The sequence below is a fragment of the Oncorhynchus clarkii genome, chromosome 12 (genome assembly GCF_045791955.1).
Source record: "Oncorhynchus clarkii lewisi isolate Uvic-CL-2024 chromosome 12, UVic_Ocla_1.0, whole genome shotgun sequence".
Taxonomy (NCBI): Eukaryota; Metazoa; Chordata; class Actinopteri; order Salmoniformes; family Salmonidae; genus Oncorhynchus; species Oncorhynchus clarkii.
In genome coordinates, this window is record NC_092158.1 from 82,595,784 (window position 1) to 82,623,733 (window position 27,950).

Below are 27,950 nucleotides of genomic sequence, written 5' to 3' on the forward strand. Positions count from 1 at the left end.
TGGGAACAGGTCTTTAAATTTTATTTTATTTGGTGTTGATTTAAACTCATAGAGCTTCAGTCTTAAAACTCAACCCCCACATCACATGTACAGTACATTTACAATACTGGTGCCAAGGTTAAAAGAATGAGGAGACTGACAGACATTATACGGTTGCTTTCTGCCCTTTAGTGTGAAATGGATATGAACACAAACACACTGGCAACACAATCTCCAAAACCAGTAGAGGAAGAGAGGGGACAGACACACAACAACACAAAAGACAAGGACCATGAACAAAAAACCAGACAAATACAGAACAAAAATGGAATAGCTAAATGTAACAACAGACCAAACAACAAACATCACAATGAACACATGACGGAACGGAACAAATATTCACTTCAAGAAGGCCTCAGCTGATTGACTTAACCTGGGCAGAGAAAGAGAGAGAGAGATAAGAAATGTTGTTAAGTGAAGCAGCTGGTTAAGGAGGACAATAAAACAAGGTAGATCATGAAGCTCTGATCTAAATGACTAGTAAGGTGACTTCATGTGCTCAGTCACAGAGACAAGCATAAATGAGCAACAAACACTCATCCCACCCACCTTTGTACCCTCCATTTCCAAAGAATCCAGTCAGTCCACCACCACCATATTTGCTTTCCTTCCCTCCTGCTCCTGAAGGAGACACACAGTCAGAGGTTTAGGTTTTGTTAGTTCAGCAGACAACAAAACAACCAAACGACAAAACAAACAAAAATGCAACAGTGTTAATGGACATCCCTGGTTAGATGTAGGAACCAGTGGAGGCTGGTGAGGGGAGGATGGTTTACAGTAATGGCTGGAATGGAGTCAATGAAATGGAATGCAACACATTTCATTCCATTCCATCCACTCCATTCTAACCACTAATCTCCCTCTCTATACTATAATTACTATAATGATCTACTCCATTCCAGCCATCACTATGGGCCGTTCTCCCCTTACCAGCCTCCACTGATAGTAACTAATATGGTTATTCTGACAGAAGAGAGCAGGACTTTCAGTCAGGGAATGTGACTTTATAACTCACCGTTACTGTAGGGGGCACTCTGACCTGCACCCAGCTGTCCTTGACCATAGCCTAAGCAGTGACAAGATGAGTCGTAACAATATTTACCACAAACAGGACACACAGAGACACAAGGGACATTTACAAGACACGCACAGAACACTCACAACAGACTAACACTGAAAAATGTGTGCTCTTCCTCACCCACATGCATTCACACCTTAAGCAGTTACCACACACATCATTTCCTGAGGCAAGCAGTGTAGGGGATGTGGTTGTGAGTGTGAGTTTAATCACCTGCTGGCTGTGCTCCAAAGCCCCCTCCGTTTCCTGAAACGACAAGAGACAAGTACCCACATGTAAATAGGAGGAACAACGACAAACACATTCAGACATACTACAGAAAACACACATCATTTAAAGCACATGAGCAGACGGACGTGCAGACACACAAACGCATACGTATAGCGACAGACGACACATATAGGACAAACGGACATGTACATAAAGACATATACCATTTTTGCAAGGTGGTTTCCCACCACCAGTCGCAGGTCCATAAGGCTGTGCACCCTGTTGTGCACCCTGTGGCAATCCACCGTTGCCTTTAGAGAGATAGTCAGAGACAGCAGAAGCAAGACAGGTTTAGAGAGAAATTACCACACAAACAAGCACATTGTACAAACACAATCTCCGTCTCTCTTTCCCTTTCCCTTTCTCTTTCTCACACACACACACACACACACACACACACACACACACACACACACACACACACACACACACACACACACACACACACACACACACACACACACACACACACACACACACACACACACACACACACACACACACACACACACACACACACACTACCAGTCTCACCATATTTGCCAGAGGATTTGCCTCCATCACCACCAAGGCCCAGTTGCTGAGCACCATAAGGGAAGCTTCCATCACCTGCTGGGAGAGTTTATTACAACAAGTGTATTTAATTGTGTCTAATACTGTTACAACAAGACCTCACATAAACATTCACAACCACACACACAAACAGTTTTTTTTCTTCCTCACACATCCACACTGTATAAGCAGGGTCACAAGTCACAGCAAAGATTTGCAATACAAAATATTCCTTGGGTCACAATGCTCTTACCATCCAGTCCAGCAGTATTGACTGGGGCTCCATTGTAAGGAAGCTGACTGACTCCTCCCCCTGTGAAACACCACAAGGGTCGGTTATAGAGTCTCATCATCTCTCCTCCCACCCCACAGACCCCATCAATGCATGGAAAACATATGACTCAATTATGGCATCAACTGTATGCAAATGTGTAAAATGACAATGACAAAAAACCTTTGAGTTTTTGACAGTGACCTTTGAGTCCCTCTGTTGCTGCTTCAGTGTTCATCACTGACTTGCTTTTTTCTTTGTCTAATCCTTCTCTTCTCTCCATCTCTACTTTTCACCCTTTCTCTACCTCTTTATTTTTCCTGACCACTCAGTTTTTTCAGTCCTTTTTCTGCCTCTATTTTCTCTTGTTCTTCCTTTGTTCACCCTCCCCTCTCTTTAGAGTGTATTTACCCAGGCCAGTATCATGCCCCAGCCCCATAGGCTATGCAAACCCGTAGGGCTCTGGGCCGTACCCGCCCAACTTCCCACCATCAGGCTACAGCCCAGCAGGGACCACAGGCTGGCCCCCATAAGACAGAGCACCACCAGGACCAGAGAGTGCACGTTTATGGATTATCACATGATTATGGATTATCACAGGATTATGGATGAATTGATCAGGTATGCTTCAGATGGTCATTCCTGATGGTAATTCAGAGTGTTTAGGATGAGTGATTAGGTATTACACCGTGACATGTCCAGGGAGCGTTTCATTGCTTTCGTTTGCATGCATGTTTTGGAGTGTGATGTTATTAGTGACATCAATTAGGGTGAAAGTTATTCTCCTTCCATGTGTACATCCTGCTTGTTAGCAGAGGAATAAAACAAACGATGAACCCCTGGGCGTTAACTCTGTGGTTAGATAGAGGTCCCCTAAAGTGATGAAGAAAATCCCACATAAGACAACTAGGAGATATTGACAAGACATGGTTGGCAGAACATTGGCAGTTATTTCCATATGGGAGACAATTGCTACACCTAGCGTCCACACTGTTACATTACACTTAGTGTCCACACTGTTACATTACACCTGGTGTCCACACTGTTACATTACACCTAGTGTATACACTGTTACATTACACCTAGTGTCCACAATGTTACATTACACCTGGCATCCACACTGTTACATTACACTTGGCATCCACACTGTTACATTACACCTAGCGTCCACACCGTTACATTACACCTAGCGTCCACACTGTTACGTTACACCTAGCGTCCACACTGTTACATTACACCCAGCGTCCACACTGTTACATTACACCTAGCGTCCACAATGTTACATTACACCTGGTGTCCACACTGTTACATTACACCTAGTGTCCACACTGTTACATTACACCTGGTGTCCACACTGTTACATTACACCTAGTGTCCACAATGTTACATTACACTTGGCATCCACACTGCTACATTACACCTGGCATCCACACTGTTACATTACACCTAGTGTCCACAATGCTACATTACACCTGGCATCCACACTGTTACATTACACCTGGCATCCACACTGTTACATTACACCTGGCATCCACACTGTTACATTACACCTGGCATCCACACTGTTACATTACACCTGGCATCCACACTGTTACATTACACCTGGCATCCACACTGTTACATTACACCTGGCGTCCACACCGTTACATTACACCTGGCATCCACACTGTTACATTACACCTAGCGTCCACACTGTTACATTACACCTAGCGTCCACACTGTTACATTACACCTAGTGTCAACACTGTTACATTACACATGGCATCCACACTGTTACATTACACCTGGCATCCACACTGTTACATTACACCTGGCGTCCACACCGTTACATTACACCTGGCATCCACACTGTTACATTACACCTAGCGTCCACACTGTTACATTACACCTAGCGTCCACACTGTTACATTACACCTAGCGTCCACACTGTTACATTACACCTAGTGTCAACACTGTTACATTACACATGGCATGTTATATGATTATGACATGACAAAATACTTTCCTCTTACCTCTCTCAATGCAGACTTTGAATGGTTGTTATTTGTTTTGAGTAGGCCTAAGTAAGATCCTAAATGATGATGTTATAACTACTTATGAGTTGTTATGACAGCTTATGCAAGTTTTATAATGCACTATAATGCCTTATTTGAATATGTGCCTCATAGAAAGTGTTACTGGCCTTCCTCATCTTACTGAGAGCGAGTCAAGTTCCCATAGAATAGAGTAGTTACCAGATTGAGATATTATTGAGTTATTATTTATACCGCTGGTGATTCCCTGATCCACCTCTACGCAGACGACACCATTCTGTATACATCTGGCCCTTCTTTGGACACCATGCTAACAAACCTCCAGATGAGCTTCAATGCCATACAACACTCCTTCCGTGGTCTCCAACTGCTCTTAAATGCAAGCAAAACTAAATGCATGCTCTTCAACCGATCGCTGCCCGCACCAGCCCGCCTGTCCAGCATCACTACCCTGGATGGTTCTGACCAAGAATATGTGGACAACTACAAATACCTAGGTGTCTGGTTAGACTGTAAACTTTCCTTCCAGACTCACATTAAGCATCTCCAATCCAAAATTAAATCTAGAATCGGCTTCCTATTTCGCAATGGCATTCCTTCACTCATGCTGCCAAACATACCCTCGTAAAAAAGACTATCCTACCGATCCTTGACTTCGGCGATGTCATTTACAAAATAGCCTCCAACATTCTACTCAGCAAATTGGATGTAGTCTATCACAGTGTCATCCGTTTTGTCACCAAAGCCCCATATACTACCCACCACTGCGACCTGTACGCTCTCTTTGGCTGGCACTCGCTTCATATTCGTCGCCAAACCCACTGGCTCCAGGTCATCTATAAGTCTTTGCTAGGTAAAGCCCGCCTTATCTCAGCTCACTGGTCACCATAGCAGCACCCACCCTTAGCACGCGCTCTAGCAGGTATATTTCACTGGTCACCCCCAAAGCCAACTCCTCTTTGGCCGCCTTTCCTTCCAGTTCTCTGCTGCCAAATACTGGAACGAATTGCAAAAATCACTGAAGCTGTACATAGCCCATCTGTAAATAGCCCACCCAACTACCTCTTTCCCATATTGTTCTTTTTTCTTCTGCTCCTTTGCACCTCAGTCTACTTGCACATTCATCTTCTGCACATCTATCACTCCAGTGTTCAATTGCTAAATTGTAATTATTATGCCACTATGGCCTATTTATTGCCTGACCTGCCTAATCTTACTACATTTGCACACACTGTATATAGACTTTTCTATTGTGTTATTGACTGTATGCTTGTTTATCCCATGTGTAACTCTGTGTTGTTTGTGTCGCACTGCTTTGCTTTATCTTGGCCAGGTCGCAGTTGTAAATGAGAACTTGTTCTCAACTGGCCACCTGGTTATATAAAGGTGAAATAAAAAAAAGAATGAGTTGTTACTGGTTTATGAATGGTTACCTCCTGCTCCCTTCCCTGCCTTGCCTCCCAGCCCAGCAGCACCATCCGCTAACACTGTTGGGTACCCAATCCCTGAAACATAATTATAATCATCAATCAATTATAATTATGTCTATATGTGAGCGGGTCAGTTAGTTGGTCAGCCACCCACAGATGTTAGTTGGTTGGCTATAGATGATGAGACCTACCGGCTCCATAACCATTGCCTCCAGTACTAGCACCGTAGCCATTGCCATAGCCTGTGGAGAAGAGGGGACATGTTAAAAACCTTGACAAGAAAGCAGACATTTAGTCTAAAACAAAGTCCCCAAACAACACTGCATGCAGCTTTCCAGCTCCTCTAGCTTTAGCGTGGGCTTGTTAAATGTTGTGGCAGAAGTTTTCCACAACAGTACTTCCTGTACAGGGGATAGAAAGGTTAACAGATAAGGACAGGTGCATGCCATGTACAGACAGACAGACAGACAGACATACAGACAGACAGACAGACAGACAGACAGACAGACAGACAGACAGACAGACAGACAGAAAGACAGAAAGACAGACAGACAGAAAGACAGAAAGACAGACAGAAAGACAGACAGAGACACATGCCGGCGCCAAATACCTGCAGGCACTGCATTTGCCCCCCCAGCTGGGCCTCCACCTGCATGAGAACAAAAGAAGTCAAGGTCCCTTCCTGGTGGTACAGACCCTGAGGATCTGTCTTCTCTCATTTAAGATCACTTCTCAGTGACAACTTTGGTGCAGTTGTCTTCCGTCTCTAGAGAGGCAGCTATGTTTCACACTGCTACTGTAATCCTCAGTCATTCCCAACATATCTATTGAATCTCGTATTTCATCGTCAATGCCTCAGCTCTTTACTTCAGTCTACAGTGTCCTCTAACTGTAGTTATATTTTAAGGCATTTGACCTTAATAAAGGAATTTGACCTCAGCATTTGACAAGAGGAAGCATGCTGACTCACCATTCCCATAGCCGTTGCCCGCTCCAGCCCCGGGGTATGCTCCTCCCATTTGATCACCATAACCTGTGAGGACAACCAAAAAACATTAGAGCACAGCACATCATTCATAGAGAGAGTACTATATGGGATATTTCAATAAAGTGAAAAGAGGAGATTGAAGAAGAGTGAAGAAGATGGCAAATGGAAATGAGAGAGAAAATGAAAGGGAGAGATAATAAGAGAGCAAGAGAAACAGAGAAAGATAGAAAATTAGAACTAGAGAGTGCAAAAGTGTGATATTTAATAGGCCTTACCCGCTGATTTTCCTGCTCCACCCTGGGGGTATCCTCCTGCTCCACCCTGGGGATATCCTCCCTGTCCCAGATTAGCACCTGAGAGAGAGAGAGAGAGAGAGAGAGAGAGAGAGAGAGAGAGAGAGAAAGAGAGAGAGAGGAAGAGGGCAAATGAGAGTGAAAGAGAAAAAAGAGAATAGAAAGAGAGAGAGCGAGAGTGAGAAGAAAGAAAGAGAGAAATAAAGAGAAAAACATGGCGACAAAGTAAAAGACTCACCACCGCCAGATTTGCCTGGTTTTCCTGCTCCACCCTGGGGGTATCCACCTGCTCCACCCTGGGGGTATCCACCTGCTCCACCCTGGGGGTATCCACCTGCTCCACCCTGGGGGTATCCACCTGTTCCACCCTGGGGGTATCCCCCTGCTCCACCCTGGGGGTATACACCTGCTCCACCCTGGGGGTATACACCTGCTCCACCCTGGGGGTATCCCCCTGCTCCACCCTGGGGGTATACACCTGCTCCACCCTGTGGGTATCCACCTACTCCACCCTGGGGGTATCCACCTGCTCCACCCTGGGGGTATCCACCTGCTCCACCCTGGGGGTATCCACCTGCTCCACCCTGGGGGTATCCACCTGCTCCACCCTGGGGGTATCCTCCCTGTCCCAGACTGGCACCTGAGATAGAAAGCAAGAGCGAGAAAGAGTGAAAAATTGATTAAGATAGAAAAAAATAAAAATACAAAGATATATAAAGAGACAGAAATAGAAAGACAAAGATATATAAAGAGAGACAGAAATAGAAAGACAAAGATAAATAAAGAGACAGAAATAGAAAGACAAAGATAAATAAAGAGACAGAAATAGAAAGACAAAGATATATAAAGAGAGACAGAAATAGAAAGACAAAGATATATAAAGAGAGACAGAAATAGAAAGACAAAGCGAAAAGCTTTGCCTGCTCCATTCTGGGGGTATCCTCCTTGTCCAAGACCTGTAGCATAGGTGCATTCATTACTCAAGCGATCATCTACTTTTAAAATCATTTCAATTACATCACCTAACATGCATTAGAATGTACTGTGAAGAGGTAACATGGAACCTGTGCCAGATTGAGTTTCCAATGACTTTCTTTATGCCACAGAATAGTGAGCCATCCATTGAAAGGAGAGAAGATGTTGGTTAGGTTTCGGTCTGTCAGTGTCAGTTCCATTACCTGCTCCATAGCCGTTGTTTCCTGCCCCAGGGTAGCTGCCTGCTCCGGCACCGTAGCCTGTGGAATAAGTCAACAAAGCTCAGCACAAAACCCTGTGATTGACTTGAGACTGAGCGACACGATCCCTAAACTCATTGCATTGTGATTGACCCTGTTACCTGTGGAGGAAAACATACAGCGAGCACTCATCACATAATGCTGCTATTGGCTCCAAGCCTGCAGAGCACAACATCCATGCACATTACATATCACTGTGATTAGGCCGTAGCTTGTGACACTCAACATCCATGCTTACCACATAACTGTGACCAATCAGAAAGATATGTTTACACAAATTCAAGCCACAGTGAAAATAAGACAAACCTGCAACTCAGGTCAAATGTCAAGTCAACCATCCCTAAAGCAATTCATCAAAAGCTTCCAGTATGCTTCTAGAACACAAACATAGAGCCAACAAGACCGGTGCATCATTCATAGAGGGTGTTATCATATACAGTGCCTTCGGAAAGTATTTAGACCCTTTGACCTTTCCCACATTTTGTTACCTCACAGACTTATTCTAAACTTGATTAAATTGTTTTTCCCCTCCTCAATCTACACACAATACCGCACAATGACAAAGCAAAAACAGGTTTTTAGACATTTTTGCTAATTTATAAAAAATAAAAAGGGAAATATCACATTTACATAAGTATTCATTTGTTAAAGCACCTTTGGCAGCGATTACAGCATTGCGTCTTCTTGGGTATGATGCTACAAGCTTGGCACACCTGTATTTGGAGAGTTTCTCCCATTCTTCCCTGCAGATCTTCTCCAACTCTGTCAGGTTGGATGGGGAGCGTTGCTGCACAACTATTTTCAGGTCTCCCCAGAGATGTTCGATCGTGTTCACGTCCAGGCTCTGGCTGGGCCGCTCAAAGACATTCAGAGACTTGTCCCGAAGCCACTCCTATGTTGTCTTGGCTGTGTGCTTATGGCCGTTATCCTGTTGTAAGGTGAACATTTGCCCCAGTTTGAGGTCCTGAGCACTCTGGAGCAGGTTTTCATCAAGGATCTCTCTGACTTTGCTCCGTTCATCTTTACCTCGATCCTGACTAGTCTCCCAGTCACTGCTGCTGAAAAACATCCCCACAGCATGATGCTGCCACCACCATGCGTCACCGTAGGGATGGTACCACATTTCTTCCAGACGTGAAGCTTGGCATTCAGGCCAAAGAGTTCAATTTTGATTTCAACAGACCAGAGAATATTGTTTCTCATGGTCTGAGAGTCCTTTAGGTGCCTATTGGCAAACTCAAGTGGGCTGTCATGTGCCTTTTACTGAGGCGTGGCTTTAGTCTGGCCAATCTACTATAAAAGCCTGATTGGCGGAGTGCTGCAGAGATGTTGTCCTTCTGGAAGGTTCTCCCAGGCAGCTCTAGGAAGAGTCAAGGTTGTTCCAAACTTCTCCCATTTAAGAATGATGGAGGCCATTGTGTTCTTGGGGACCTTCAATGCTGCAGACATTTTTTGGTACCTTTCCCCAGATCTGTGTCTAAAAACCTGTTCTCGGTTTGTCATTATTGGGTATTGTGTGTAGATTGATGAGGATGTTTTATTTATTTAAGAACAAGGCTGTAATGTAACAAAATGTGGAAAAAGTCAAGGGGTCTGAATACTTTCCTAGGGCACTTTAGCCATTGACACAAAGTGATCGCTACAAACGACAGTTAATGGCACATGCAGGTGGATATAACACACAGACTGCTAGATTGTATGGGGTTACCAGTTTTGGTTGCTTTAGCACCCTGTCCATTGGGCTCTCCCACTCCTGGACCATATCCTAGAGACCACAACAAATGTTACTCGACACTGCTACCTTCACAATTTTACAGACACAAAGGAAAATGGAAAAAAGGGACAGACACAGAGGTTTACCATTGCCTTTGGCTCCCTGATCCCTGGGAACTCCAGCTCCTGGACCATATCCTGGAGACCACTAAACAAGTTAGCTCTGTAGCTTATAATAACAGAAACAGCGTCCCTCTGTTATAGCGCTTGCAACACTAAGGGTTGTGGGTTCGATTCCCGCTGGGGCCAACCATTTATAAAATGTATGCATGCGTGACTTAAAGTCGCTTTGGTTAACAGTGTCTGCTAAATGGCATATATGATTATATATTATGTGTCCGGCTCGAAGGACCATGAAAAACACCACCACCCAGAGAGTGGTTTAAAATAAGAAACATATCGCCCTGTCTCCTCCTACTGTGTCATTGTCCAAACAGGGGACCCACTTTAAACAGTACCTCTCCCTGTGTCCAACCCTCACTGGATGGTGCTCAGACACAGTGACGTTACAGAGACTGAGAAGGAGGTTTACCATTGCTTTTAGCACCATTGAGAACTCCAGCTCCTGGACCATATCCTAGAGACCACAACAAGTGTTACAACTAGAGGTCAACCGATTAATCGGAATGGCCGATTAATTAGGGCCAATTTCAAGTTTTCATAACAATCTGTTTTTTTTGGACACCGATCACGGCCGATTACTTTGCACTCCACGAGGAGACCGCGTGGCAGGCTGACTACCTGTTATGCGAGTGCAGCAAAGAGCCAAGGTAAGGTGCTAGCTTGCATTAAATGTATCTTATAAAAACAATCAATCTTAACATAATCACTAGTTAACTACACATGGTTGATGATATTACTAGTTTATCTAGCTTGTCCTGTGTTGCATATAATCGATGCGGTGCCTGTTAATTTATCATTGAATCATAGCCTACTTCACCAAATGGTTATTTAACAAGTGCATTCGCGAGAAAAGCACCTTCGTTGCACCAATGTGTACCTAACCATAAACATCAACGCCTTTCTTAAAATCAATACACAAGTATATATTTTTAAACCTGCATATTTAGATAATATTGCCTGCTAACATGAATTTCTTTTAACTAGGGAAATTGTGTCACTTCTCTTGCGTTCTGTGCAACAGAGTCAGGGTATATGCAGCAGTTTGGGCCGCCTGGCTCATTGCGAACTGTGTGAAGACCAACTTCACCAAACAGGGGATGACTTAACAAAAGTGCATTTGCGAAAAAAGCACAATCGTTGCACAAATGTACCTAACCATAAACATCAATGCCTTTCTTAAAATCTGGTGGTGTAACTTGTTGTTCCCCTTGCTCTGCAAGAGCCGCGGCTTTTGTAGAGCGATGGGTAACGATGCCCTCGATGGTGGCTGTTGTCGATGTGTTCCTGGTTCGAGCACAGGTAGGGGCGAGGAGAGGGACGGAAGCTATACTGTTACACTGGCAATATTAAAGTGCCTATAAGAACATCCAATAGTCAAAGGTATATGAAATACAAATGGTATAGAGAGTAATAGTCTGATAATAACTACAACCTAAAACTTCTTACCTGGCTTTCATATGTTCTCATATTCTGAGCAAGGAACTTAAACGTTAGCTTTTTTACATGGCACATATTGCACTTTTACTTTCTTCTCCAACACTTGGTTTTTGCATTATTTAAACCAAATTGAATATGTTTCATTATTTATTTGAGGCTAAATTGATTTTATTTATGTATTATATTAAGTTTAAATAAAAGTGTTCATTCAGTATTGTTGTAATTATCATTATTGCAAATACATTTTTAAAAATCGTCTGAATAATCGGTATCGGCTTTTTTTGGTCCTCCAATAATCGGTATCGGCGTTGAAAAATCATGATCGGTCGACCTCTAGTTACAACCACTGATTATTCAAAACCATTTGCATTCCCACAACACACTGCTCTTTATCCTAGTAATTCAAAACATAGATTCTTAGCCATGCACAAAAAAAAAAATGTCACAGAGACTAGCTGACTAGCATTTGGGAGGATATCAGCAAATTTCATGTCACCAAAAATATATATTTTTAAGATAGTTCTAAATATACAGCTCCACTTCAATACAGAAAGAGACAGAGACAGACTGTGACACAGACAGGGTATCAAAGGTTTACCATTGCTTTCAGCACCGCTAGGTTGCTGAACTCCTGGGCCATATCCTAGACCACACTAGTGATTACTTTACACTACTTGCTCAAAACTGTTTACAATTGACCATTGGAAAGCTCGGTTACATCCTTTCCAGAACAGATATAGGCATTCAATAAGTCTGTCGGGTTAACTTTACTAGGGTAGGGGGCAGCATTCTGAATTTTGGATGAAAAGCGTGCCCAAATTAAACTGCCTGCTACTCAGTCCCAGAAGATAGGATATGCATATAATTAGTAGATTTGGATAGAAAACACTCTAAAGTTTCCAAAACTGTTAAAATAATGTATGTGAGTATAACAGAACTGATACGGCAGGTGAAAACCCGAGGAAAATCCAACCAGGTAATACTACTATTTTGAAATGCTGTTTTTCCATTGAAAGCCTATCCACCATACAAAGACTTAGGACCCAGTTCATGAGCTCTGTGCTTTCCTCTACATGCGACCAGTCTTTAGGCATTGTTTCAGGCTTTTACTCTTAAAAATGAAGGAGATACAGCACTTTCAATTAGTGGCCAGTGGAAATTTCCATTCATCAGCCATGCGCCCTGATAGTGAATGTGCCTTTCTTGTTTCTCCTTTCCTATTGACAAAGCTTTTGTCCGGTTGAAATATTATTGATTATTTATGACAAAAACAACCGGAGGATTGATTTTAAATATAGTTTGGCATGTTTCTACTAACTTTAATTGTACTTAAAAAAATACTTTTCGTCCTGGAATTAGTGCACGCGCCTTCTGCATTCGGATTATGGACACAACGCGCAAACAAAATTGAGGTTTTTGCTCATAAAGAGGGACATTATTGAACAAAACAAACATTTATTGTCTAACATGGAGACCTGGGAGTGCCACCAGATGAAGATCATGAAAGGTAAGTGATTAATTTGAATGCCTTTTCTGACTTTTGTGACACATCTTCTTGTTTGGAAAATGGCTGTATGGGTTTCTGTGGCTAGGAGCTACCCTAACATAATCGCAAAGTGTGCTTTCGCCATAAAGCATTTTTTAAATCTGACTCAGCGGTTGCATCAAGGAGAAGTTTATCTATAATTCCATGCTTAACACTTGTATCGTTTATCAATATTTATGACGAGTATTTCTGTTATTTCATGTGGCTCTCAGCACTTTCACCGGATGTTTGTTTGAGACAATGCATTTCTGACCATAACGTGCCAATGTAAACTGAGATTTTTGGATATAAATATGAACTGAACTAATTTTATCTCTATTTCTGCTTTTTGTGACTCATCTCTTTGGCTGGAGAAATGGCTGTGTTTTTCTGTGACTAGATACTGACCTAACATAATCGTTTGGTGTGCTTTCGCAGTAAAGCCTTTTTGAAATCGGACACTGTGGTTGGATTTACAAGAAGTTTATCTTTAAAATGGTGGATAATACTTGTATGTTTGAAGAATTTTAATTATGGGATTTCTGTTGTTTTGAATTTGGTGCCCTGCAATTTCACTGGCTGTTGTCGAGGTGGGACGCTAGTGGTACCACTGGTACCAGAGAGGTTAAAACTTATTCCAATATGGTCTTAACTGTAAAGCTGACAAATACATAATTGTTGCAGTGGCAGTGCCATCCAGCATGCAGAACAATGTGCAGATCACCACTGATGAAGACCAGCCAGAGAAACAGAAACAACCCAGTAGCAGAAGTATACAATTTTTAGCACTAAGCCCAGTAGACACTCCCGCTCCTGAAGACCACAACTACTGATACTGAACACGGGTTACTCAACAAGCCCTGTAGACACTACAGCTCCTGAACAATATCCTGGAGACCACAACTACTGATACTGAACACTGGTTACTCAACAAGCCAAGTAAGACTTATAGTCAAAGGTTCTGTAGCTTATCATACAAGAGTGACAGAGAAGAGAGATTGAGAGACTGTAACACTCAGATAGAGCTTTACCATAGCTTTTACCACCGTTGAGGGCTCCAACTCCTGGACCATATCCTAGAGACCACAACAACTATTACTTAACACTGGGTCAAAGCAAGTTAGTGCTGTAGAATTTCTTATCAAAAGTTTTGTAGGTTATGATAATAAGTGCCATCCAGTTATTTAAACTCTGAGATTTAAACTGGCATTACCATTGCTTTTAGCCCCACCATTGGGAACTTCAGCTCCTGGACCATATCCTGAAGACCACAACAACGGTTATTCAACACTGCTTATAGACAATCAAAACCACTTGCATAAACACAACACATGTTGTCTGACACAGACAGACAAGATGCACAAAGACAGACAGAGACACACTGACAGGGTATCAGAGGTTTACCATTGCCTTTGGCTCCCTGATCACTGGGAACACCAGCTCCTGCACCATATCCTGAAGACCACAACAACTATTATTGAACACTTGTTACTCAACACAAGTTAGCTGTGTAGATCTGATCATCAGAGGTTCTGTAGCTAAACATAGGAGAGTGTCAGATGAATAGAGATTGAGAGACTGTAACACTCTGAAAGAGGTTTACCATTGATTTTACCACCATTGGGAACTCCAGCTCCTGGACCATATCCTGGAGACCACAACAACGGTTACTCAACACTGCTTATAGACAATTGATCAAAACCACTTGCACAACATATTTGATCACACAACACTTGATCCTAGTATTTCATCACATAGCTTATAGCCGTGCACAAATATCTAGCAAACACCAGCTGGATGTGTTCAGGCACTTATCGCCAATACTCTTCTAAAGATAGAGTACCATACAGCATGCAACACAGACAGGCAGGGTATCAGAGGTTTACCATTGCTTTTAGCGCCGTAAGGTGCTCCAGCTCCTGGACCATATCCTGGAACCACAACAACTCTTACTCAACACTGTTCTACAATTGACCAGGCCAGCATCCATGGATCGGTCAAATTCTACAAAATGCTCAATGAACTGGCAACAGGCATGCAAAAATATGTTACAAACTGTAACATTATCACACAGCATGCAGTATCCTGCTCGACCTCAACTTTGACATGGACGACAAACATTGAAGACATACGTAGACACAGACAGGGTAGCAGATGTTTACCATTGGGTTTAGCACCCTGACCATTGGGAACTCCTGCTCCTGCACCATATCCTGAAGACCACAACAACTGTTACTCAATACATGTTACTCAACATAAGTTTTCTCTGGAGATCTTATCATCAGATTCTGTACCTTATTTATAATAAGAGATGCTATAGCATTTCACTGTAATAACAAGTCTATTTGGCCTGATGGAATGGTTCAGAGTACTTAAATGTCTGGCTCGAAGGACCAGGAAAAAGAGCGTCACCCAGTGATTGGTGGACTAAGGGAAAGGTGCCAGTTTACCTCTAAAGTGACAGAGAAATATAGACTGATGAAGACACAGAAAGAGGTTTACCATTTCCTTTACGTCTGTTGGGTGCTCCAACTCCTGGGCCATATCCTGGAGACCACAACAACTGTTACGCAACACTGTCAACACTGACTTATTGTAAATAATCACTTGCATGAGCACAAAACATGCTGCCCTGGGACCTTTCCCCTCTGGCCATGCACAAATATATGAATCTTCTCAACGTTCAGGAGTCACATCGCACCAACGTTTGTAGTACTTATCATGCAACATACAGTCAAAGAAGCTCCACTTTAATACAGAGAGACAGAGTGTGACACAGACATGTTATCAAAGGTTTACCATTGGCTTTGGCTCCCTGATCATTTGGAACTCCTGGGCCATATCCTAAAACCAACAGCTCTTATTCAAAACTGTTCTAAAAATGACCAGACCATGCAAGCATAATATGCTACAAACGTTGGCATTACCCACAGCATGCACCATTCATCTCAACCTCAATTTTGAGATAGAAAGACACACATTGAATAGGGCCGTAAACACAGACAAAGTAGCCATGGTTTACCATTGGGTTTAGCACCCTGACCATTGGGAATGCCAGCTCCTGGACCATATCCTGAAGACCACAACAACTGTTATTCAATACAAGTTAGCTCTGTAGATCTCGTCAATGACCATTGGGTTCTGTCTGAAGTCATGAAAGATACAGAAATAGAGATACAGACTCTGACATTTAGTGATGGTAACAGAGGTTTACCACTAGGTTTAGCACCACTGGGTATAGCACCACTGGGTTTAGCACCACTGGGTTTAGCACCACTGGGTATATCACCACTGGGTATATCACCACTGGGTTTAGCACCACTGGGTATATCACCACTGGGTTTAGCACCACTGAGTTTAGCACCACTGGGTATATCACCACTGGGTTTAGCACCACTGGGTTTAGCACCACTGGGTATATCACCACTGGGTATATCACCACTGGGTTTAGCACCACTGGGTATATCACCACTGGGTATAGCACCACTGGGATTAACACCACTAGGTTTAGCACCACTGTGTTTAGCACCACTGGGTTTAGCACCACTGGGTATATCACCACTGGGTATATCACCACTGGGTTTAGCACCACTGGGTATAGCACCACTGGGTTTAGCACCACTGGGTTTAGCACCACTGGGTATAGCACCACTGGGTATAGCACCACTGGGTATATCACCACTGGGTATAGCACCACTGGGTATATCACCACTGGGTTTAGCACCACTGGGTATAGCACCACTGGGTATATCACCACTGGGTATATCACCACTGGGTTTAGCACCACTGGGTATAGCACCACTGTGATTAGCACCACTGGGTATAGCACCACTGGGTATAGCACCACTGGGTATAGCACCACTGGGTATATCACCACTGGGTTTAGCACCACTGGGTATAGCACCACTGGGTATATCACCACTGGGTATATCACCACTGGGTATATCACCACTGGGTTTAGCACCACTGGGTATAGCACCACTGGGTTTAGCACCACTGCGTATAGCACCACTGGGTATATCACCACTGGGTTTAGCACCACTGGGTATAGCACCACTGGGTTTATCACCACTGGGATTAGCACCACTGGGTATAGCACCACTGGGTATAGCACCACTGGGATTAGCACCACTGGGATTAGCACCACTTAGTGCTGCAGTTCCTGGACCAAATCCTGGAACCAACTACAACTCTTACTCAACCCTGTACTACAACAGACCAAACCAGCATCAACATTTAGTGTTATCACACTGGCTTGGGCATACTCTATCTGTCAAAGGCCTCAATATGCTAATTCTAACAAACAGTTGAGGTTACAGACATGCAGCAATTCATCACAAAGGCAGAGACAAACAGACAGGGTATCAGAGGTTTACCATTGCCTTTGGCTCCCTGATCACTGGGAACTCCAGCTCCTGGACCATATCCTGAAGACCACAACAACTATTATTGAACAGTTGTTACTCAATTCATCTTGGCTCTGTACTTACTATAAGCAGAAGTGATGTATCTTATCATAAGAGAGCAACAAAGAACCAGAGATGGAGATAGACCTGTAACACTCAGAAAGAGGTTTACCATTGCTTTTAGCACTGTTGGTGGCTCCAGCTCCTGGACCATATCCTGGAACCAACAACAGTTGTTAATACAACAAAACATAAATCAAAAGCATTTGCAAACACAATGCATGCTGCCCTCAACACAGACAGACAAGTTGCACAAAGACTGACAGAGACACACTGACAGGGTATCAGAGGTTTACCATTGCCTTTGGCTCCCTGATCACTTGGAACTCCAGCTCCTGGACCATATCCTGAAGACCACAACAACTGTTACTTAGCGCTACCTTCTCAAATCTATTCAAATGGTCTTGACACATAAACTGACAAAGACCTACTCATATTGGTATCACCAAACATGCAATACAGTGAGAGTGTGCAGATCACCTCTGACACAGGGAAATAAACATAGAAACAGAAACAACTACAGGGTAGCAAAAGTGTAACATTTTTATCACCAGATACAGTAGGAACTCCAGCTCCTGGACTATACCCTGGAGACCACAACAACTGTTACTCAACACTGCTTATAGACAATTGATCAATACCACCTGCACAGCACATTCTGCCCTTGATCTTAGTATTTCATCGCATAGGTTAAAGCCATGCACAAATATCTAGCAAACACCGACCTTAAGGCGCTACAGAGGGTAATGCGTACGGCCCAGTACATCACTGGGGCTGAGCTCCCTGCCATCCAGTACCTCTATACCAGGCGGTGTCAGAGGAAGGCCATAAAAATGGTCAAAGACTCCAGCCACCCTAGTCATAGACTGTTCTTTCTGCTACTGCATGGCAATCGGTACTGATGCACCAAGTCCGGAACCAACAGGAACCTGAACAGCTTCTACCCCCAAGCCCTAAAACTGATAAATAGTTAGTTAAATAGTTAGTCTGGGTAGCTTTGGGTTATCTGTATTCACCCTTTTTCCACCAACTCTTTTGACGCATCACATACAGTAGGGCAAAAAAGTATTTAGTCAGCCACCAATTGTGCAAGTTCTCCCACTTAAAAAGATGAGAGAGGCCTGTAATTTTCATCATAGGTACACTTCAACCATGACAGACAAAATGAGAAAAAAAATGCAGAAAATCACATTGTAGGATTTTTAATGAATTTATTTGCAAATTATGGTGGAAAATTAGTATTTGGTCAATAACAAAAGTTTATCTCAATACTTTGTTATATACCCTTTGTTGGCAATGACAGAGATCAAACGTTTTCTGTAAGTCTTCTGAAGGTTTTCACACACTGTTGCTGGTATTTTGGCCCATTCCTCCATGCAGATCTCCTCCATGCAGATCTCTAGAGCAGTGATGTTTTGGGGCTGTTGCTGGGCAACACAGACTTTCAACTCCCTCCAAAGATTTTCTATGGGGTTGAGATCTGGAGACTGGCTAGGCCACTCCAGGACCTTGAAATGCTTCTTACGAAGCCACTCCTTCGTTGCCCGGGCGGTGTGTTTGGGATCATTGTCATTCTGAAAGACCCATCCACGTTTCATCTTCAATGCCCTTGCATGGAAGGAGGTTTTCACTCAAAATCTCACGATACATGGCCCCATTCATTCTTTCCTTTACACGGATCAGTCGTCCTGGTCCTCTTACAGAAAAACAGCCCCAAAGCATGATGTTTCCACCCCCATGCTTCACAGTAGGCATGGTGTTCTTTGGATGCAACTCAGCATTCTTTGTCCTCCAAACACGACGAGTTGAGTTTTTACCAAAAAGTTATATTTTGGTTTCATCTGACCATATGACATTCTCCCAATCTTCTTCTGGATCATCCAAATGCTCTCTAGCAAACTTCAGACGGGCCTGGACATGTACTGGCTTAACAGGGGGACACGTCTGGCACTGCATGATTTGAGTCCCTGGCGGCGTAGTGTGTTACTGATAGTAGGCTTTGTTACTTTGGTCCCAGCTCTCTGCAGGTCATACACTAGGTCCCCCAGTGTGGTTCTGGGATTTTTGCTCACCGTTCTTGTGATCATTTTGACCTCACGGGTGAGATCTTGCGTGGAGCCCCAGATCGAGGAAGATTATCAGTGGTCTTGTATGTCTTCCATTTCCTAATAATCGCCCCCACAGTTGATTTCTTCAAACCAAGCTGCTTACCTATTGCAGATTCAGTCTTCCCAGCCTGGTGCAGGTCTACAATTTTGTTTCTGGTGTCCTTTCACAGCTCTTTGGTCTTAGCCATAGTGGAGTTTGGAGTGTGACTGTTTGAGGTTGTGGACAGGTGTATTTTATACTGATACCAAGTTCAAACAGGAGCCATTAATACAGGTAACGAGTGGAGGACTGAGGAGCCTCTTAAAGAAGAAGTTACAGGTCTGTGAGAGCCAGAAATCTTGCTTGTTTGTAGGTGACCAAATACTTATTTTCCACCATAATTTGCTAATTAAATCCTACAATGTGATTTTCTGGATTTTTTTTTCTCATTTTGTCTGTCATAGTTGAAGTGTACCTATGATGAAAATTACAGGCCTCACTCATCTTTTTAAGTGGGAGAACTTGCACAATTGGTGGCTGACTAAATACTTTTTTGCCCCACTGTATGCTTCTATTACCGTTTATTATCTGTTCTGTCGCCTAGTCACCCCGGACACCTGCACATCAACTCTGTACTGGTACCCTGTGTATATAGTCAAGTTATCGTTACTCGCAGTGTTTTTAATCCTTGTTTTATTATTCTTCTATTTTTCTCTCTCTGCATTGTTGGGAAGGGCCCGTAAGTAAGCATTTCATTCTTAGTCTACACCTCTAGTTTATGAAGCACGTGACAAATACAATTTTGATTTGAACACTAGCTGCTTGTGTTCAGGAACATAACACCAATTTTGTTCTAAAGATAGAGTACCATACAACACAGACATGCATGCATAATATGCTACAAACTTTGGAATTACCACACAACATGCACCAGAAAGCTCAACCTCAACTTTGAGATTGAAAGACTAACAGTGAAGACGGACGTAGACACATACAAGGTATCAGAGGTTTACCATTGCCTTTGGCTCCCTGACCTTTGGGAACTCCAGCTCCTGGACCATATCCTGGAGACCACAACAACGGTTACTCAACACTGTTTACTCAACAATGGTTATCTCTGTAGATATTATCAATGACCATTGAGTTCTGTCACAAGTAATGAAAGATACAGCAATAGAGAAATAGAGATACAGACTCTGACATTTAGTAATGGTATCAGAGGTTTACCACTAGGTTTAGCACCACTGGGTTTAGCACCACTGGGTATAGCACCACTGGGTTTAGCACCACTGGGTATAGCACCACTGGGTTTAGCACCACTGGGTTTATCACCACTGGGTATAGCACCACTGGGATTAACACCACTGGGTTTAGCACCACTGGGTATATCACCACTGGGATTAACACCACTGGGTATAGCACCACTGGGTATAGCACCACTGGGATTAACACCACTGGGTTTAGCACCACTGGGATTAACACCACTGGGTTTAGCACCACTGGGATTAACACCACTGGGTATAGCACCACTGGGTATAGCACCACTGGGATTAACACCACTGGGTATAGCACCACTGGGTATAGCACCACTGGGTATATCACCACTGGGTATAGCACCACTGGGTATAGCACCACTGGGATTAACACCACTGGGTTTAGCACCACTGGGATTAACACCACTGGGTTTAGCACCACTGGGATTAACACCACTGGGTATAGCACCACTGGGTATAGCACCACTGGGATTAACACCACTGGGTTTAGCACCACTGGGATTAACACCACTGGGTTTAGCACCACTGGGATTAACACCACTGGGTTTAGCACCACTGGGTTTAGCACCACTGGGTATAGCACCACTGGGTATAGCACCACTGGGTATAGCACCACTGGGTTTAGCACCATTAGGAACACCAGCAACTGGACTATATCCTGAAAACCACAACACTGGTTAGTAACCACCACATACCGTTTAAAGAATGCATGTCTGAACACTGCGTAAAACTGCATCAAATACCACAAAAGCAACAATAAAACTATTTAAATAGGGAAGTTAGGCATCCAGTCAAAATGTACAGCAACAGTGTACTTAAAAATCCCTAACAGATCATAGCAGGTCACCATCTGATATCCACACACTAGACAGTGATATTTGTCAGAAGGGCAATTTCATCCAGAAATACCAGCATCATGCAATACTGTACGTAGCAGACAGACAGAGAAACAACAGACAGAGAAACAACAGACAGAAAACAACAGACAGAGTAACAACAGACAGAGTAACAACAGACCGAAAAACAACAGACCGAGAAACAACAGACAGAGTAACAACAGACAGAGTAACAACAGACAGAGTAGCAGAGGTTTAACATGGGGTTTAGGTTTAGCACCCTGACCATTGGGCACTCCACATCCTGGACCACTTCCTAGAGACCATAATACTGGTTATTCAACACAACCTAAAACAGGGTATTCAGCAGCTCTCTGATTGTAATATATTTACTGTAACGTCATATCTTCCTGCTGTTAGAGTTTAAACTTTTGACAGAGACAGACACATATAAATAGAGTAGCAGATGTTTACCATTGGGCTTAGCACCCTGCCCATTGGGCACTCCAGCTCCTGCACCATATCCTGAAGACCACAACAATGACTCATTAGGTACAAAAATATATAAAAACAGACCAAACACGTGACATAAAAGCTAACATATTGACAAGTTGTTGAATCGGTACGTTAGTCATGGGCATGCAGTCTTAGCGACACTTGTACTGCAACTAATATGAACCATACATATACTTCAGGAACCCAATATGACACAGCATATTGAACACCCCAGCACGCAACAAGCAGTGTTCACTATTAAACTGTGACACTCACTCTAAACGAAAGCTAAACTGAGGATGTAGCAGAGACTCTATATTTAGACCGTCAGAGTCAGGGGGATGAATTCGGATTAGCATGTAAGTCAGAGTTTTGAATGAACCAAGCCGTCCTCTGTGGCGCAACACTGATACATAGAACAGACACCAGGGCACAGACACAGACAGGATCACACAGACGGGACGACAGGCAAACAAACGGTTGCCTTTAGCACCCTGTTCAATAGGTTGCTCTGCTCCACCATCACCAGTCCCTAAACAACCAGTACACATTTTATGCAACCGGTGGGTCTAATCCTGAATGCTGATTGGTTAAAAGTTCATTCCATCCGGTGTCTGTTCCACAAGTTTCCACCTGCTAAATCTATACACATTTTACCACACACTCACATAGCTTCACTACACACATCAACATGTTCAGCTAAGAAGTCAAGTAAATGTTAATTGAAGGTCACTTCAAGTTTTTTGTCACAACTGAATGAAATGCTTTTCCAATCTGGATATATTAAATCAAGAACTACTGATAAATCAATGCTGTTAATGTAAATGAGAACTCAATTGAGGCAGGCGTAAGTAAAGACATTGGATGACAAAGACGCTGGAGAGACAACATAGATAACATGTTAAAATAACACTTGAAAAAAACACCATATCAAATTCATTAGCAACCTCAGACAGCTGATATGCACATACTAAAGAGAGGTTTCTATGAACACCTGGAGTTAGTCACTGATTGAGATACATTTTAAGATTTAATATATTGTAATTAGATGAAGAGCAACATTCACAAACACTTTTGGAAGGAAACCATAGACAAACAACAGGAAGATGATATGCATCCCAGTTGACAACTAACAATGAAAACAAACAATAGCAGGTGAAGAGGAGTCTCTAGCGAGCCCCAGTCCAGCTAGTATCGTAGGTCTATAGTGTTTGGCTCCCTGTCCATCTGGTATCGTAGGTCTATAGTTTTTGTCTCCCTGTCCAGCTGGTATTGTAGGTCTATAGTTTTTGTCTCCCTGTCCAGCTGGTATTGTAGGTCTATAGTTTTTGTCTCCCTGTCCAGCTGGTATTGTAGGTCTATAGTTTTTGTCTCCCTGTCCAGCTGGTATCGTAGGTCTATAGTTTTTGGCTCCCTGTCCATCTGGTATTGTAGGTCTATAGTTTTTGTCTCCCTGTCCATCTGGTATTGTAGGTCTATAGTTTTTGGCTCCCTGTCCATCTGGTATCGTAGGTCTATAGTTTTTGTCTCCCTGTCCAGCTGGTATTGTAGGTCTATAGTTTTTGTCTCCCTGTCCAGCTGGTATTGTAGGTCTATAGTTTTTGTCTCCATGTCCAGCTGGTATTGTAGGTCTATAGTTTTTGTCTCCCTGTCCAGCTGGTATTGTAGGTCTATAGTTTTTGTCTCCATGTCCAGCTGGTATTGTAGGTCTATAGTTTTTGTCTCCATGTCCAGCTGGTATTGTAGGTCTATAGTTTTTGTCTCCCTGTCCAGCTGGTATTGTAGGTCTATAGTTTTTGTCTCCATGTCCAGCTGGTATTGTAGGTCTATAGTTTTTGTCTCCATGTCCAGCTGGTATCATAGGTCTATAGTTTTTGGCTCCCGGTCCAGCTGGTATTGTAGGTCTATAGTGTTTGGCTCCCTGTCCATCTGGTAGTGGTTAGATCATTGGACTAGTAACCGGAAGGTTGCAAGATCAAATCCCCGAGCTGACAAAGTAAAAATCTGTCGTTCTGCCCCTGAACAAGGCAGTTAACCAACTGTTCCTAGGCCGTCATTGTAAATAAGAATTTGTTCTTAACTGACTTGCCTAGTTAAATAAAGGTAAAGACTCACAAAACATCCACATGTCAAACCGTAAGCCCATTGGATATACCAGCGGCTCGAGCACTGACGCTGAAACCTTGAAAGCACTTAGTAAGTATAGAGAACCAGATCAGAGACTTAGAACCAGATCAGAGAATAAGGAAAGGCCACCAGGTGCACGTATGAAACGTTAAGTTCTAGACTAATTATTAGAAAGAGATGACATGAAAACAAGGAAAGCAAGGTTTACCCTGTTTGGATGGTTTAGCACCCTGTCCAGTGGGAACTCCTCCAGCTCCTGCAGCATACCCTGGAGACCACAACAGTGGTTATTCAAAAATATTCACCCATAAACCAACCAATAAAAAGACTGGCGTCTGAACACCAAAATGAATCTAGAATTCTATATGACAATGTGATTTCAAATATCATATTGAAAATAGAATACTTTGATCATCGTTAGGAGTCACTTTCTAATGATTGGTCAAGAAGACCCAGGACAAACCCATGCTGTTAGAAAAACCCAAATCCCTGTACAAAGAACAAAACCCACAACCACGACATGCCGACAGGGGCTGTGATCCACACATGGCAATAGATATTGGCATCTCAATAGCATTCAAACAAAACTATGACTGAAAATGATACCTACACCATATGTAGACAGTATGTGAACTTACACAATCAATATCATGATTGTGGCATAATGTGTCTACATGCAACATGCACCTTAACAGAAACTGGGACAAAGACACACATAGACAGACAAACCCACAGGGTAGCAGATGTTTACCATTGGGTTTAGCACCCTGTCCATTGGGCACTCCAGCTCCTGCACCATATCCTGAAGACCACAATAGTGATTACTCAACACTGGCGACTATAGGACGGACTCATGAAGATACGATGCTCTGATCCACGAACATAACCATACACAGACACACCCACTTATATGCTTTACTACTAACACAATTCCAATCACACCACAACAAAATATATATGGCTGCCAATTTGAAAGAATATGGCAACTGAAAAATAAAGACAACCATTGATCGTAAGTAGATAGACACCTGTTAATGCACTGAGCAAACAACATGCATTTACACCATGTCTGACTGAATCAGCGAAAGGCATAAATACTGATTACACAGAAGAGATTGAAAACGGCAACACGAAGAGCAGACATGAAGGCAGAAACTGAAAAACGCTGGTAAAAACAAACAAACATGAATGCGGACACAGACGGACACAGCAGGATTGGAAAGTTTACCCGGTTTTGGTCCCTTAGATCCCTGTCCATTGGGATACCCAGCTCCAGCACCTAATGTTTGCAAAGGGGCACTGTCAATTGGAATGATCGAACTCCACATGCAGTGTATGAGGTATAGAGGCTTTGCAGCAATCAACCACTTTGCTTGTACAGATGTAGGATCTTAATTTCAGCCAGTTTGCTACAAGAAATGTGAATTATTATGTGGATTAGAATTCATTTTTAAGAGTAAATTGACACACCTGTGCATCAATCTAAGTAACATTATAAAAAGATACCCAACAAAACCAGTCAGTTTAATGGACATTTATGTAGGGGTTAATACATTTTTCATTAGGGCAAATTAGGTCTGAAATGTCAAAGTGGAAAATCTTTTTAAAACTCACATTCTTCAAATTAAGATCCTACATCTGTAAAGCCAGTTTACAGATGCTTGGTGTCTATGTAGGACCCAGCTGGCTAACGTACACTGTACAGTGTACAGTATGCAGATGACAATTTGTAAGATGCGTAATATGGAAATCCCACTGATTTATTGATTGGGATTGACAGTTTGTTCAATGAATTAAGTGCTTGAGGTGTGAGCTGTAAAAGATATGAACCCTGGCTTGTAAAATAGTATACTATAGTATTGGCCTTTAGATGGTTCATCAGGGATTGGCTGCTTACCTGGTCGTGGATAGCCTCTGGCTCCAGCTCCAGCCCCGTAACCTAGCAACAAGACAAGTAGCAAGGTCAAAGGACATGCAACACATAACTCTTTACATCATGTCATTAACCACATAACCACAAACAGAAAGCTTAAATCTCCACCCCTGGAGTTATTATTATTTTATTCCAAGATCACATTCTGGTTTATTAGATGAGAACCAATCTGCACTCACAGACAATGGCCCAAATTCAACTTAACTATGATCCAACAGACAGAGACAGAGGAGACGGACTTGAGGATCTTAAATATTGTGTGTTCTATACAAACAAATACCAGGTAACAGAACAAACACGTACCTGGCTGTGTGCCATAGCCATTACCACCGTATCCTGACAAACACAGACAAACAGACAGATGATGTTTACTCGGCATTGTTAGTACAAACTTTGGAATAAAACATCTCTTGTCCTGAATGTCACACTCACCTCCACCTCCACGTGGTTTCCCACCCTGTGAGCCCAGTCCGGCTCCCGTCCCCATTCCTTGGCCATTTCCTGCTCCCAGACCAGCACCTACAATCAGACAAATGGGAAGAAGTCATATAATGTAGACATTTATTAAAATAAATGAGTGAATATTTAAATCAACAAGGAAAACTGCTGCAAGAGTTAGACATTTTTGGCATATAACCAATGTGGATTTCATGTAAACCGAAGTTACTAAGACATTTCATCTTAACAAGCCTTGTTCAGAGACTGTTTGTTAAGTAAAGTAGTAGACATTACCATAGCCTCCCTGGCCTCCGTTACCATATCCTCCCCTACCCCCGGCCCCTCCTGGGCCTCTGTATCCCCCTTTGGGAAAGACAGTGGAGACATGTCACATATTGATACACACAAATAACACATTGAACAGAGTAGATAAACACAAGCTGAATCAAACAGAGAATACTTACAGTGAGAATACAAAACATTAAGAACACCTGACACAGCCTTTACCTGGATTCACCTGGTCAGTTTATGATCCCTTAGTGATGTCACTTGTTAAAGTCACTTCAATCAGTGTAGATGAAGGTTAAATAATGTTTTTTAAGCCTTGAGACATGGATTGTGTATGTGTGCCTTTCAGAGGGTGAATGGGCAAGACAAAAGATTGAAGTGGTAGTAGGTGCCAGGCACACCGATTTGTGTCAAGAACGGCAACGCTGCTGGGTTTTTCACGCTCAACAGTTTCCCGTGTGTATCAGGAATGGTCCACCACCCAAAAGACATCCAGCCAACTTGACACAACTGTAGGAAACATTGGAGTCAACATGGGCTAGCATCCCTGTGGAACACTTTGAACACCTTGTAGAGTCCATGTCCAGGTGAATTGAGGCTGTTCTTAGGGCGGGGGGGTTCCTAATGTTTGGTACAGTAGACTCAGTGTACGTGGTTTAGCTCTATCTTTGAGAAACTCCCCTCTTCCAAGCTGCTGAGCCCCCCCTGGATAATGACCACCTGTGATTCATTAGAAAGACAGGTCATGACGGTACATAAATTAAATCACAAATGATGATTGGCAGCACTAAAAATATAAATATGGCAATCAATCAATATTACCCCCAGCTCCTCCGGTTTTGGCGTACTTGGCTCCATAGCCTCCCTGTATCCCAAGAGCACCAGCCCCTGGAAGACCACAAGACACCACAGGGAGATGTGAGACGTCAGTGATCAGTAATGCACCATAGTGGAGCAT

The 27,950-nt window shown here is 43.0% G+C and overlaps 1 protein-coding gene across 1 annotated transcript; it reads right to left on the reverse strand.

Annotated features, from left to right (window-relative positions):
* Positions 1-141: 141 nt before the first annotated feature.
* On the reverse strand, positions 142-27,950 carry LOC139422570 (uncharacterized). Its single transcript, XM_071173715.1, has 26 exons — positions 27,815-27,950; positions 26,999-27,067; positions 26,699-26,785; positions 26,570-26,602; positions 26,231-26,272; positions 25,562-25,612; positions 25,085-25,135; positions 24,542-24,601; positions 22,186-22,236; positions 20,615-20,665; positions 9,898-9,954; positions 8,133-8,189; positions 7,385-7,594; positions 7,193-7,288; positions 6,937-7,014; positions 6,644-6,706; positions 6,284-6,322; positions 5,865-5,915; positions 5,677-5,748; positions 2,193-2,252; positions 1,922-1,999; positions 1,552-1,638; positions 1,331-1,363; positions 1,055-1,105; positions 589-660; positions 142-412 (listed from the first exon to the last, which is right to left on the reverse strand). Exons 1-26 carry the CDS (start codon positions 27,948-27,950, stop codon positions 408-410), a joined length of 1,740 nt encoding a protein of 579 aa, XP_071029816.1. The 3' UTR covers positions 142-407.